Source organism: Lytechinus variegatus, chromosome 3, assembly GCF_018143015.1.
Source record: "Lytechinus variegatus isolate NC3 chromosome 3, Lvar_3.0, whole genome shotgun sequence".
Taxonomy (NCBI): Eukaryota; Metazoa; Echinodermata; class Echinoidea; order Temnopleuroida; family Toxopneustidae; genus Lytechinus; species Lytechinus variegatus.
This window is the reverse complement of record NC_054742.1, coordinates 68,483,293-68,496,009: the sequence shown is the minus strand read 5'-3', so window position 1 is coordinate 68,496,009 and position 12,717 is coordinate 68,483,293. Positions and strand designations below refer to the sequence as shown.

Sequence of the window (12,717 nt, the reverse complement as noted above, 5' to 3'; positions counted from 1 at the left end):
AATGACAGTTCATCTCTATTCATCCAAACCGGATTTTTTTTTCTATTCATTTATTGATTTCTTCAAGTCCATTAAAATGCATTAAACATATAAAAAAATAGCAAAAATAAAAAATAAAAAGGAAAACAAGAAAGATGCATGGCAAAATACAAATAACAAGAAAGTTAAAAAAGGCTAAGATTGTGCAAGAGCTTTTGATAGGGGTCCAACATAAAGTGGGAAATCGCAAAACAACAAAGCAAATGTTTTATCGAGGCAGACCCTATGAAGAATTCAAAACTCGTGTGGATAAAATACACATATAACTATTTTGAAATAATGATGGAATGATATAAGATGTTGATTGGTTGAAGAAAAAAAAGGTTTACAAGCTTAGATTTAAAATAATTAAAATATGAAACCGGTATATGAAATCTGAGGCGGATTAGATTTCCAAATAAACTCCGTCCTTTGAATCGTTCACATCTCCGAGTTATGTTATATATAAAACTATAAATAACTATAAAAATTACATACAGTAAATGTGAACACACGTTTACATAATGGCTGCAAACAAAATATGCACAAATCAAATCCTCCATTTGATTATTACATGAATAATCAATACAGGTAATCGGTATAAATCAAATAGAGGAATATTTTGGTGAAGTAAAACAACAATATAATAAAAAAAGATATCAAATCGCTATAGATGAAATTCCATCATCAGTGCAATATGGGTAATGTATGAATAAATGAGACCCCTTTCAAACAAAATATCATAACTTTTAAAGGAAGCGGTTTTGAAATTAATTTTGAATGATTAGTGTTGCTAGATTAGTTGACTAACTTAGGTGTGAAGATTTATTGAATATTGAGAAACTGTCACCTTCATATAGTCACATGGTACACTGTTAAAAATATTGGGCAACATACTAGTACTATCCACTGTGTTGGGTAATGTATGTTGGTAAATATCCTGGGCAATTATTATCCAATTGAGCAAATTTATTATTACCCAATATTGGGCAGCAATAGTTGTGTGGACAGTACAGTGTTGGTTTAAAGTTCCGCATTTCAATTCAGTTCTGCAAAATCTACTTTTTTTATTCATTGTATGCTACAACAAACTTTCATGCTAGCTGTATTCTTTCTCAAGAGGGCGCTCACGACTTTAATGCGTAATTCTTATTGCACAACAAGTCAATGACTATCAATAATACAGCTCTCAGATGTGGACAGAGAAGAAACTATAAGTGTGTGATTGCATCATTCATTGGTCGATTTACATCAATCATAGGGCTATTCTGTAATAGCTCTATGCATCGATCAAGGCGAAGAAGATGATTTGTAAACTATTTCATTATTCTGCCATCATTGCCTTATCCTTCCTGGCAATCATCACACCTGCGTATTATTTGCACTGATATATTTCGAAACGTTTATTTTATGCTGTGCTACAGTAATTCTGCTTCAAACTATATACCTTAAAAAACATTGACATGATGTTGACATAAACAAATAGTGCATATAGCTTGCGTACTTCGTATCAACTCAATAATCAGTGCTTTATTCATTCGTCCGTAAGAAATGGCATAAATAAATGATTTATAAATTCTTGGAAAAAGCCAGATATCCAGTCACCGTCTAAGTCAAATCAAATTAATTTAGCACAGGTCAAGTTCAATTTCATCTTTTAAATATATATTTTGGTATGTTTTTGTTATTAAATCATGAAGTCAAAATCAAGGTAAAATTTCAGTGTTTACGATTTATTGAATTAAAACAGATCAGAGATATTGTGACAAAAAGCAACATTAACAAAATAAAGCCTAACAAACAAAACAATTCATCTCTATTCATCCAAACCGGATTTTTTTTTCTATTCATTTATTGATTTCTTCAAGTCCATTAAAATGCATTAAACATATAAAAAAAGATAGCAAAAATAAAAAATAAGGGGAAAACAAGAAAGATGCATGGCAAAATACAAATAACAAGAAAGTTAAAAAGGCTAAGATTGTGCAAGAGCTTTTGATAGGAGGTCCAACATAAAGTGGGAAATCGCAAAACAACAAAGCAAATGTTTTATCGAGGCAGACCCTATGAAGAATTCAAAACTCGTGTGGATAAAATACACATATAACTATTTTGAAATAATGATGGAATGATATCAGATGTTGATTGGTTGAAGAAAAAAAAAGTTTACAAGCTTAGATTTAAAATAATTAAAATATGAAACCGGTATATGAAATCTGAGGCGGATTAGATTTCCAAATAAACTCCGTCCTTTGAATCGTTCACATCTCCGAGTTATGTTATATATAAAACTATAAATAACTATAAAAATTACATACAGTAAATGTGAACACACGTTTGCATAATGGCTGCAAACAAAATATGCACATAAATCCTCCATTTGATTATTACATGAATAATCAATACAGGTAATCGGTATAAATCAAATAGAGGAATATTTTGGTGAAGTAAAACAACAATATAATAAAAAAAGATATCAAATCGCTATAGATGAAATTCCATCATCAGTGCAATATGGGTAATGTATGAATAAATGAGACCCCTTTCAAACAAAATATCATAACTTTTAAAGGAAGCGGTTTTGAAATTAATTTTGAATGATTAGTGTTGCTAGATTAGTTGACTAACTTAGGTGTGAAGATTTATTGAATATTGAGAAACTGTCACCTTCATATAGTCACATGGTACACTTTAAAAATATTGGGCAACATACTAGTACTATCCACTGTGTTGGGTAATGTATGTTGGTAAATATCCTGGGCAATTATTATCCAATTGAGCAAATTTATTACCCAATTTTGGGCAGCAATAGTTGTGTGGACAGTATGTTGCCCAGTGTTGGTTTAAAGTTGCGCATTTTTTAACCAACTATTCTACGAGTGTATGAGGGTCATTTTTTTTTTTTTTTTTGGGGGGAGGTTGTAATGCAGAATTTCGTAAATGTTGGGCAACATACCGGTCCACACAACAATTATCAAATTCTGGGTAGTTTAAAACCAATAATGCGTGTGCTTTGGGTAAAAAAAAATACACAGTATAGGACTGTTGGTTGAAAACTGCTCATGCAGAGTTTGATATATTTTTTAACCAAATGTTGAGTGGACAGTATGTTGCCCAACATTTTAAGAGTGTATATTAAATTTAAATTGCACGAGATCGTTATGTCTTTCTCCTTATTTTCCCCAAGCCTAAATTCTTTTAAATTTAAGTTGAAAAAGTTTCTCCAAGATACTCGTTAGTTTTTTTTAACTCTTCATCACTCATACATTATATTTTTCATATATACTCAGCACTACGAGCTGTGAAATATGATATTTTTCGTTTTCCTGTTGATCCGTAAATTCGCTGTGAGTGTTGGGGCAAGAATCTGGAGACCACTGATCTTGCTATTTTCTCTCATTTCTATTTCTTTTAAACTATTCATTCAGATAGTTTTAAGTTCAAATTTCTACCATGTTGTGTTTGTGTTTTGTTTATATTCTTCATACGTATGTTATAGGAGGCTGCATCCTACAAGCTTCGCTTTTTAGCAGCCTCCTCCGTTTCCGACCTGTTATCTTGATTATTATACATAATAAGTTTCTTTGTTTTATTGATTATAATTATATCAAGATGTATGTAACAAAACTATTGTAAATGTAAATGATTGTTGGAAATGGAAAAAATAATGAAATGAAATGATTTTTTTTTTTTTGGGGGGGGGCGGACTCTCAGCCCAAGATGCACCCCCTCTTCGTAGACTCTGCACCTGAGCAGTCCCTCGATGATAGGCCTATTGCAAAAGTTAAATTTGCAAATATACAAGAACAATCGCCTTTGGTCGTATGCTGATGATCGCTTCGGATTATCTGAATAAAGTGTTCCCGTTCGAGTATTAATTCTTTAAACAATATTATGTGTGTCTTTGATATTGCTTAGATTTATGTTTTTAAAAAAGTCAATGGCCAACCAATAGTATAGACTTGTGTCTAGAGAATGAAATGAGTAAATCACCCTTCTCGCACACAGTAAAAATAAGAATAGTTAACACTTTGTTTAAGCCTGTCACTGTAACAACAAGTTGTTTAAACTTCTTGTAATTGTTTAAACTTTTAAACAACTTGTTTAAAAAGTTTAAACAGTTTAAACAGTAGTTGTTAGAGTGACGGGTTTACACAACGTGCTTGAAATTTTAAACAGCTTTTTACAGCGCATGATGATCAATGAAGCACTGAGACTGTGCATGTATTTACTGCAGTCTTGTGGATGGAAGATAACAACAATCTTTGCTCTCTAAGATCTTCATCTGCCGATAAACCTCTCCATACAGTGGTACAAACATACCGGTGTAATCCGCGATATATGCGATCTTCTTCACGATTTATAAACAGTTTGATTGTCTACCATCGGGTCAATAAAATCCATTCTGCCAGCCAAGGGGGTTGACCGATTCGGGCAGTGGGTTGATACACCAAACATAATGGGTAATAATGTCGCCACAACCCTTTTGAAAATCGATAATTATACCGGAGCCGTATATAAAGTCTTAGAGGAATATTGTCGTGGAACAGGAAGGGGATTGATAATTATAGGCAGGATAGCGTGTTGCAATTGTAACGACATCTTTTTGAAGACTTTATAACTCTTTCGTGGTTTGGAATATTGGATCCTGCTCGTCTATAATGCATCATTTAATGGATCCAGCGTTGACTTGAACTGATGTTTAGAATTGTTCGAGATAGTCGCCTTGTCTTCTCCAAGTGACAAGATGGCGACAAGCCCGTCTCTTCTTCACGCAATAACGTGATAATGGGGGATAATTTGCTCATTCTCTTGTTCCCTATTCATTACTCGCATGTAAGCTGACTTTAATTACGGCTTATTAAGTCGCAAAGACTCCTGTCCATTTTATTTGTTCATGTAAGCATTGGACGGTGTGTTGTTTCGCGAGTGTATATTTTATATATATTTGCGAGAATTAAGGAAAACATGCAGTCCATATAAGTTTGTGATGGAGACGGAAGACGGATTGAAGAGCTGGTCTGGAAATAAAGGTAAATATACTTATACATGTATATTTTTTCACATTGTTAAGACACCGTTTGGTATCATTTTCATTGTGTAAATATGCTTACATATAGCGAAGCATGAAATGTATGCACCAATAATTGCAATGTGCAAACATTATCGCTTTCTCGGTAAATGATATCAAAACATATGCAAACAACACCAATTGGAGTCTCTCATGTAGTTAACGAAGATCAAAGTACGAGACTTTGTGCAGTGTTTGATTATTTTTCTTCGTTTATCTTTTGAATTAAATCACCAAGATTGTATGGCCATGATGATCCCGACGATAGAATCGTTATAATAGAACTGACGAAAAAAAGGCAAGGTAAGACGTGGACATTTTTTTTTTATTAAAGGATGATTTATTATTGACTTAATGACACTGTGATGATAATGAAAATTTTGCATAGAAATATATAGCAACTTTTCGTTTGTCATTAATCATAACATTGTGTGAATTATTGAAATGACGACCTAAAGGTAACGCCATATTCTGAATTGAATAGTATCATGGTATCACCATCATTATCATCATCATCATCATCACCACCACCATCATTATCATTTTCTTCACCATTATCATCATCATCATCATCATTATCATCCATTATCATCATCATCATCATCATTATCATCATTATCACCACCATCATCATCATTTTCTTCACCATTATCATCATTATCATCATCGTCATCATCATTTTCTTCACCATTATCATCATCATCATCATCATCATCATTATCATCATCACTAACAAGATCATCATCATTATCGATCACCATCATTATCATCATCATCATCAATATCACCACCACCACCATCATCATCATTTTCTTCACCATTATCCTTACCATTATCATCATCGTCATCATAATCATCATTATGATCATCACTATCAAGATCATCATCGATTATCATTATCATCATCGTAGTCATCATCATCATCGTCATCATCAACACCACCAACATAATCATCATGATCCCCATCATCATCATCATCATCATCGTCATTTTCATTATTATCATCACCACCTGCACGGGGGTGGTAATTTATACTTTACTGGATATAAAAAAAATATAAATTCAGAGACATGTAGCTCATATTGGATACGTATACATAGAAACAAAGTCGAAGAGTGATATTCTTTTCAGACGTTTGTTGTTGATATTCCATCTATCTTTGCCATAAATCATTAGGTTAGGACTTCAATGCCGAATTCAGAATGACGACGACAGCGATGCTACAAAAACGCAAGGTAAAATAGTTTTATTACTTTGATAGCGGCACTGTCGATCATGTCAAATGGAATAATGTTGAAACATTTCCTATTCATTATAGTTCCCCAATATGTTTCAATTTTGTACTTTTAAAAAGTTTTTTTCATATGGTTTATTATGTACATCGTAAAAATGCTGTTTGAAATCTCATACAAGGCTATTTACTCTATTGACTTTACATTAGTTATTTAACAGTTTAAACAACATTGCTTTGTTTATTGAAAATTAAACTTTGTTACTTAGATTTTTAGTTCCTAAAAATAGCGTTGTACAATTTTTTTTTTAAATAAAACAGTGTTGTTACAGGGTAGAATTATAGATTGAGAATATAAATTGTTCTTCACTAGATTCCATTGAATTGCAATATAATTTCATATTATCTTTTAGAAATCACAATGTGCGGCCTTTTATAAAATCTTATTTGAGAAATGGGAGACAATATTTTTTCAGTCATGCATAATATTGAGCACTCTGCGCACGAATATAGTGTATGATGCATAAATCAAATTGCAATGCAGTTTGTGACATGCATTATTCATATTTGTATTGTGAAGCCATAGCCTGTTGGGTTGTAAAGTATGTTTATCGACTGTTTTTTAATGACAATTCGACTGATATATAATTTAGCATCAAACACACACTTAATATGGTCGTTAATCATATAAACTATTATTTTTTTATGAAAGTGCAATAAAATATTATTGTTTCAATGTTTAATCCGCCCTTATTTTTCTCTTTTTTTTCTAGCGTGACAAGGCTCAGGAGCAGCTTCGGGGTCGAATGAGACAGCGGAGAGAAGGTGAGTTACTGTTTAGCTTTAACATATCACATTTCTCCCGGCTCAATGAGTAAAATAATTAAAGCCCCCCCCCCCACCACACACACACACAAAACGCACGCATGCACGTATATACACGCGTACATGATACTCCATTATTATTTTTTTTACGAGAATTACGTAGTTGTTCACCTCTTTTTTAAACAAATCTGATTGGAATTGATATTGTGGTCACTCAAAGTTTATGAAAGATTACCCCAAAACACTAATTAAACAATTTGTAACCAATGACATAAGAACAGGCTTTTCCCTCATTTTTTTCATTAGTATTTCTTCCCCCTTCTGCGTCTTTCAAAAAATAATATTTCACTTTCAACTTTTCTTCCTTTTTTTACTCATTGAAAAACCATAATGGTGGTCACCCCTGCCCCCTAAATCGCCGCCCCTGATTAAGTGGATGTTCATTTTATTTTCTATTCATTTATTTATTAACAGTAATAAGTAATAGACAATAATGTAGCGTCTTGAGCACAAGGTGGATATGTCCCCAAATGAATACCATTTTTTATCAAAATAGTTTTTATCATCAATACACGTTATGAAATGTGAGTCATTTTGTGCTTCCATCATACTTTTTTTTCCAAGGACCTGGGACCTCATCAACACTACTCCAAACCAGGCGAAGAAACGCTTTCCGCGATAGCGGTAAATTATCAGGCGGTATGGCGAACCAACCAACATCAATATCCGTGACACCGGGAGATCTGCTGGGTAGTAACTACACGTCTTGGTAAGTTACCATGGAAACGTGATGATTCAGTATAAAGTATGGGCATGTTACCATAGAAACAGTTTCATTTAATGGAAATAACATTAAATTAGCCACACTGATTATCGATGCAGTCACGTGTCTGATATATTACGAATAATCATACTTCTTATAAGTCTAATTACAACCGAACTCGCATGAACTTTCTCGATTTTCAAAATCTTTGCAGATTTTCTTTTTTAATGTATCTTTATTCTTGTGCAAATGATTCAAACCAGAACATCTGATTAAATAAAGTTTTTTATGTTGGTATTCTGTTATAAGGTAACCCATTGTGCTTTTCAAAATAATTATTTTATTTGCTTTGGATTTTTTTCAATCACATATCCCCCACCCCTTTCTCTAGTTTACACGATACCTGTATGAGCTGTATTTTTATTATCTCGTTTTTAATGTTGCAGTACCAAGCCCTTTAAAGTGATATATTTTCCTTCTTTCAAGTGATGTTTTATCCATGCTATTTTACAGGGGCGGACCCAGGATTTCCCACGGTGCACCAGGGGAAAATTGGACAAGAAAAAAAAACTCCAAAAATTTAAGGTCATTTCGTCCACGAAAAAAATTGACAAGAAAAAAAAAAGGTCCTCATTTTCAAAGGAGGGGGGGGGGGACGGTTGGGTAAAAACTGCATATTTACATAAAAAATGTTGATATTGGCTCTTAAAGGGGGGGGGGGGCACGGGCCGGATACCCCCCCCCCTCTGGATCCGCCTCTGTTTCGAGTGATAATGTTTTATTTATACTATTTTACACTTTTCTTTTTACAGGCAACCTAAGATGTCACATTCCCCTGGTGAGGGTGGGGTTGTTTCGGATCGAATGTTTTCTCAAGTAAAGGGTGCTGATCCAGTCCCGATGGGTGAACTGATCAAAAGAGTACTGCAAAGGAAAGTGGATAACCTGGAATTAGGCTCGACCATCTTGCCTCTTGGGTATGTTATTGATAAGATTATGAATATAAGGGAATAAGGTAATTTGTCGGGGCATTCTTGAAAACGCAATTACAAGACTTTGCATCAAGAACATTACTTACATAATAATTTGCATTTTTTTATCCTCATCATTATCATATAGATTTACTTTGAATTATTATTATTATTTTTTTTGGGAGGGGGTAGATATAGGGGCCCGTGTTGTAAAATGTCTCGTGTTGTTAAAACCAGTCACAAAACTGAAAGTGATTTTAACTTGAAATACGTATGAAATACATCATTGTGATAGCAATCTTTATAAACTCACGGTCGTTTTGACTCTGAATACAAACGATCTTTCATCTCTGCCGGAATATTTTTACCTGGAGTTTACCTACGATATAGGCCCCTCATATTGCAATTAGGGTTGTTATTCGGAGGAATAGGGGCATCGTTTATTACATCCCCTGAATCCATACACAGCTCGCCCATTTTTTAAAGATCGCACCCCTTTAGATTTTAAGGGACTGATATAAGTTGAAATGTTACATTAGTGAAGTATTAATAGTTTTTACTTCCGAATTATCATGATTACATTTTGGACTTACTTAATGTTTTGTTCGATTTTTTTTTGTTTCTGTTTAACTTTGGATTTTAGGAGCGTCAAGTCTCGTCATGTTCCGTATGCACTCCGTCACAGCTCTCATGTCAAGTAAGTCCAAGAACAGATCCAGATCATAGATTAAGGGGGGGGTAGATTTTCGAACATGTAGAAGTTTATACAAATACACCCTCATTCAGTAGAGGTAATACGTCATATTTTGGTTATGGTGGAAGGGCGACTTTTTGTTGAGAAAAAAGAGATGTCCATCCGCTTTTTATTGTCCGAGTCCGATGTTCATCCACCTGCGACCTCACTGAAAAATAACGGATGGGGGGGAGGGTGTTCATTCGGGCATTCGACACCTCTATTACCGGGTGTGTCCCTTTTTACCTTTCTCGCAAAAGGGTGCATTGTCCCATTAAAACCCGACGAAATTTTGCTACCTACACTGTCTGAGATATAAAATATCTCACGCAGACGATTATATTCGGTAACTAAACCGTGAAGTATTAATATAGGCCTAATCAGAATCTTTCCGTTTATCACTTTCTTCAAATTTTTGGTGAAGGAAAGGAACGAAATTAACAGGACAAGAGGAATATAGGCGGACAAAAATATGTTGAAGAAAAATGGCTTATCTTATTTACACAATATCTCGTACATGTATCCATTATAACGAACTCTTTCAAAACAAGACGTATAATGGCTAGTTAATTATCTATTATTTGCAGGAAAATTGTAGGGACGATGTCCAAACAAAAAGCGAAAGAGAATGTCAACAAACCCGTCGTCGTCGTCGTCGACAACAAAGAAACTGATGCCAGAAGTAAGCAACGTCTTTTAGGAAGTCACGCCAAAGTAAAGAACCCGTTAAAACCTCTACGGCTGGTTGAGAGTAAGCCTTGTCTACAGGATGATCCTATAAGATGTGATGCTTCCAAAATATCCACAAAGACGGATGAGCGTCGGACATCATCAAGTGATCAATCTTGTCCTAGTCTGAGAGTTACAAGAGTGAAAGAGACGACGGGTGCGAAGGTGGCGCTGCAGCATCGCGACTCAAGGAAGCAAACCTTGAACAAACCGACGATGCAACAGCCAAAGCCTCTACCGGCGATCAAATCCGCCACTTCCGGCAAGCTGGACAAGAACTTGACGAGTCGTTTGTTGGAGGATACAGTCATCAAGAGCAAAACAAGGTGTTCTTCGGGTGATGACATCATCAACCTGAAAACAGCCCAGTCGGAGGCGATCCAGAAACTCGAAGATATGGGCCAGCCAACATTGCTTGGGACACCGAGGAGATTCACCCATAGGATGGTGAGATTCAAGAGTGACCTAGGTAAGGTGGACAAACTGTCGGCCATACAAGAAGATAAAGGACTCGCAAAGGCCAGCAAGGAATCTGCTTTGAAGGAAACCCCGTCGATACGAGGTACGAGGTCGACATCTTTGAAGGGTATTCTGTCAAACGCTGCTTCCGTTTCGGAGAGGACCGCAGACGTTGGGTGACAAAGGACAACACCGATGGCCTCGTTCTTTCCAAAAGTTTGCGAATAATTAATGTAGATATCCATATGGTTAGTGAATATACATTCCATGCATGAATGCCTAATGATAATTGCTCCTGTTGGTTAAAATAGCCGCTTGAAACATGACAGGGCAAATGATAAAATTAACATGACGCTTTTTAGATGAAATATTTTGTTATAAATATATATTTATGCCTAAATTTATTGACGATGTTTGAAAATATAGAATTATCTTGATTCTAACGAAATAGAAAAGCACTTGACCTTCCACACACCAGTTGTTCTTAAACTATTCTTGGAAGAGTCACGAAGAGCGTATACTTTATCTTATTGGTCACCCTTTATGTAATTTTTTTCTGAACTTTTGACCATTTCTCCTTGCTCATATCTTGCCAATTGTAATTATGCGTATACTTAATATAAGAAAAACTGATTAACAGCCGAGGGTGACCATTAATTAAGAAGTATAAAAAAATATATAAATACAGGGGCTGAACCTAACGAGTAAGAATTAAGTGCTCGCAAGGATTACAGCCTTACATTTTGAAAATGTGGTCACTTTTAGGTCCATTAATTACGAGGTCAGTTCCAACTTTGTTCTAAATCTACATGAAAACAGAGTTGGTAATATCATAATATCATGATTAAAGGGAATATTTTCTCTGATAAAAACGTGTTGACCTCAAGTTTTAGAAAAACCTAGAGAAAACGCACAAACTTCCATCTAATCTTCATAATATACCGTACACTTTAAACTGACAAACAGAGTTAAAACAACACTCGGGTGTTAAAATTACACAGTGGGGTTTGAATATAATACCATGTGTCAATTATAACAAACAGAATAACACCAATGGGTGTCGAACTAACACCATAGCATTAACACTGGTTTAATGCTTTGACTGGTCATCTCATAACACCAAATGGTATATGTTGTGGAAGAGCCGCGGTGTAGTGGAGTGGTTCTAACTCTCGCCTTGTAACTAGAGGGTCGTTTGTTCGAATCCCACCGCGGTCTATATAGCGTCCTTTGGCAAGACGTTAATCCACACTTTACCACTCTCGACCCAGGTGCTTAATGTTGCCAGCACCATAATGAGGCTGCGATGAACGCATGCAAGGAATGCTCCCCAGGGAGTGGAAATTGTTCACCTTTCGTGCGGGAATAAAATGAATCCAATGACCGGGATAATGATAATTATGCTGTAAAGCGCTTTGAGCCGTTCTGGGAGAAGCACTATATATAAACAATTTGCTATTATTATTAACACCGTTGTTTTTAAGTGTATGTGGCAAATCAAACACGTTATAATTATGTAAATGAAGATGAATATGGGCCTACACTGCAAAGCTCCGGTGTTGAATTACCGCCAGCCCGGAATGTATATAATATATCCACACCAGAAAAGTGTTACACCACACCAGTTTGGTTTTGGTCTAACACCAGATATGTGTTTATAAAACACCAATTAGTATTAAAACAGAATCGGTTAGATTCCAAACTGGGGCTGTTTCCAGTCTTCTCTGATGTGGACATACGGTATATACATTCCTGACTGGTGGTAAATCAACACCGGAGTTTTTGCAGTGTAGTGCCTTTTGGAAGAGATGTTTTCAAATCTTTTTGGGAGGATATTCCCTTCATGTTTCAATGTATACATGTATATTGTTTTAGATTTATTTAGCACTTTTATACTTAAAGCGGTAGAGATACACT

The 12,717-nt window shown here is 35.0% G+C and overlaps 1 protein-coding gene across 3 annotated transcripts; it reads left to right on the top strand.

Moving 5' to 3' along the window:
• Positions 1–4,256: 4,256 nt before the first annotated feature.
• LOC121411769 lies at positions 4,257–12,076 on the top strand. Of its 3 annotated transcripts, XM_041604612.1 has the most exons (8): positions 4,257–5,051; positions 5,328–5,392; positions 6,266–6,324; positions 7,094–7,145; positions 7,770–7,914; positions 8,721–8,885; positions 9,523–9,576; positions 10,200–12,076. In XM_041604612.1, the coding sequence occupies exons 3-8, from the start codon at positions 6,292–6,294 to the stop codon at positions 10,978–10,980; spliced, it is 1,230 nt and encodes a 409-aa protein (XP_041460546.1). In that variant the 5' UTR covers positions 4,257–5,051; positions 5,328–5,392; positions 6,266–6,291; the 3' UTR covers positions 10,981–12,076. The 3 variants fall into 3 exon arrangements, with proteins under 3 accessions (XP_041460546.1, XP_041460549.1, XP_041460547.1); XM_041604613.1 differs by lacking the exon at positions 5,328–5,392 and having other exon boundaries at positions 4,258–5,051; XM_041604615.1 differs by lacking the exons at positions 5,328–5,392; positions 6,266–6,324.
• Positions 12,077–12,717: the final 641 nt, after the last annotated feature.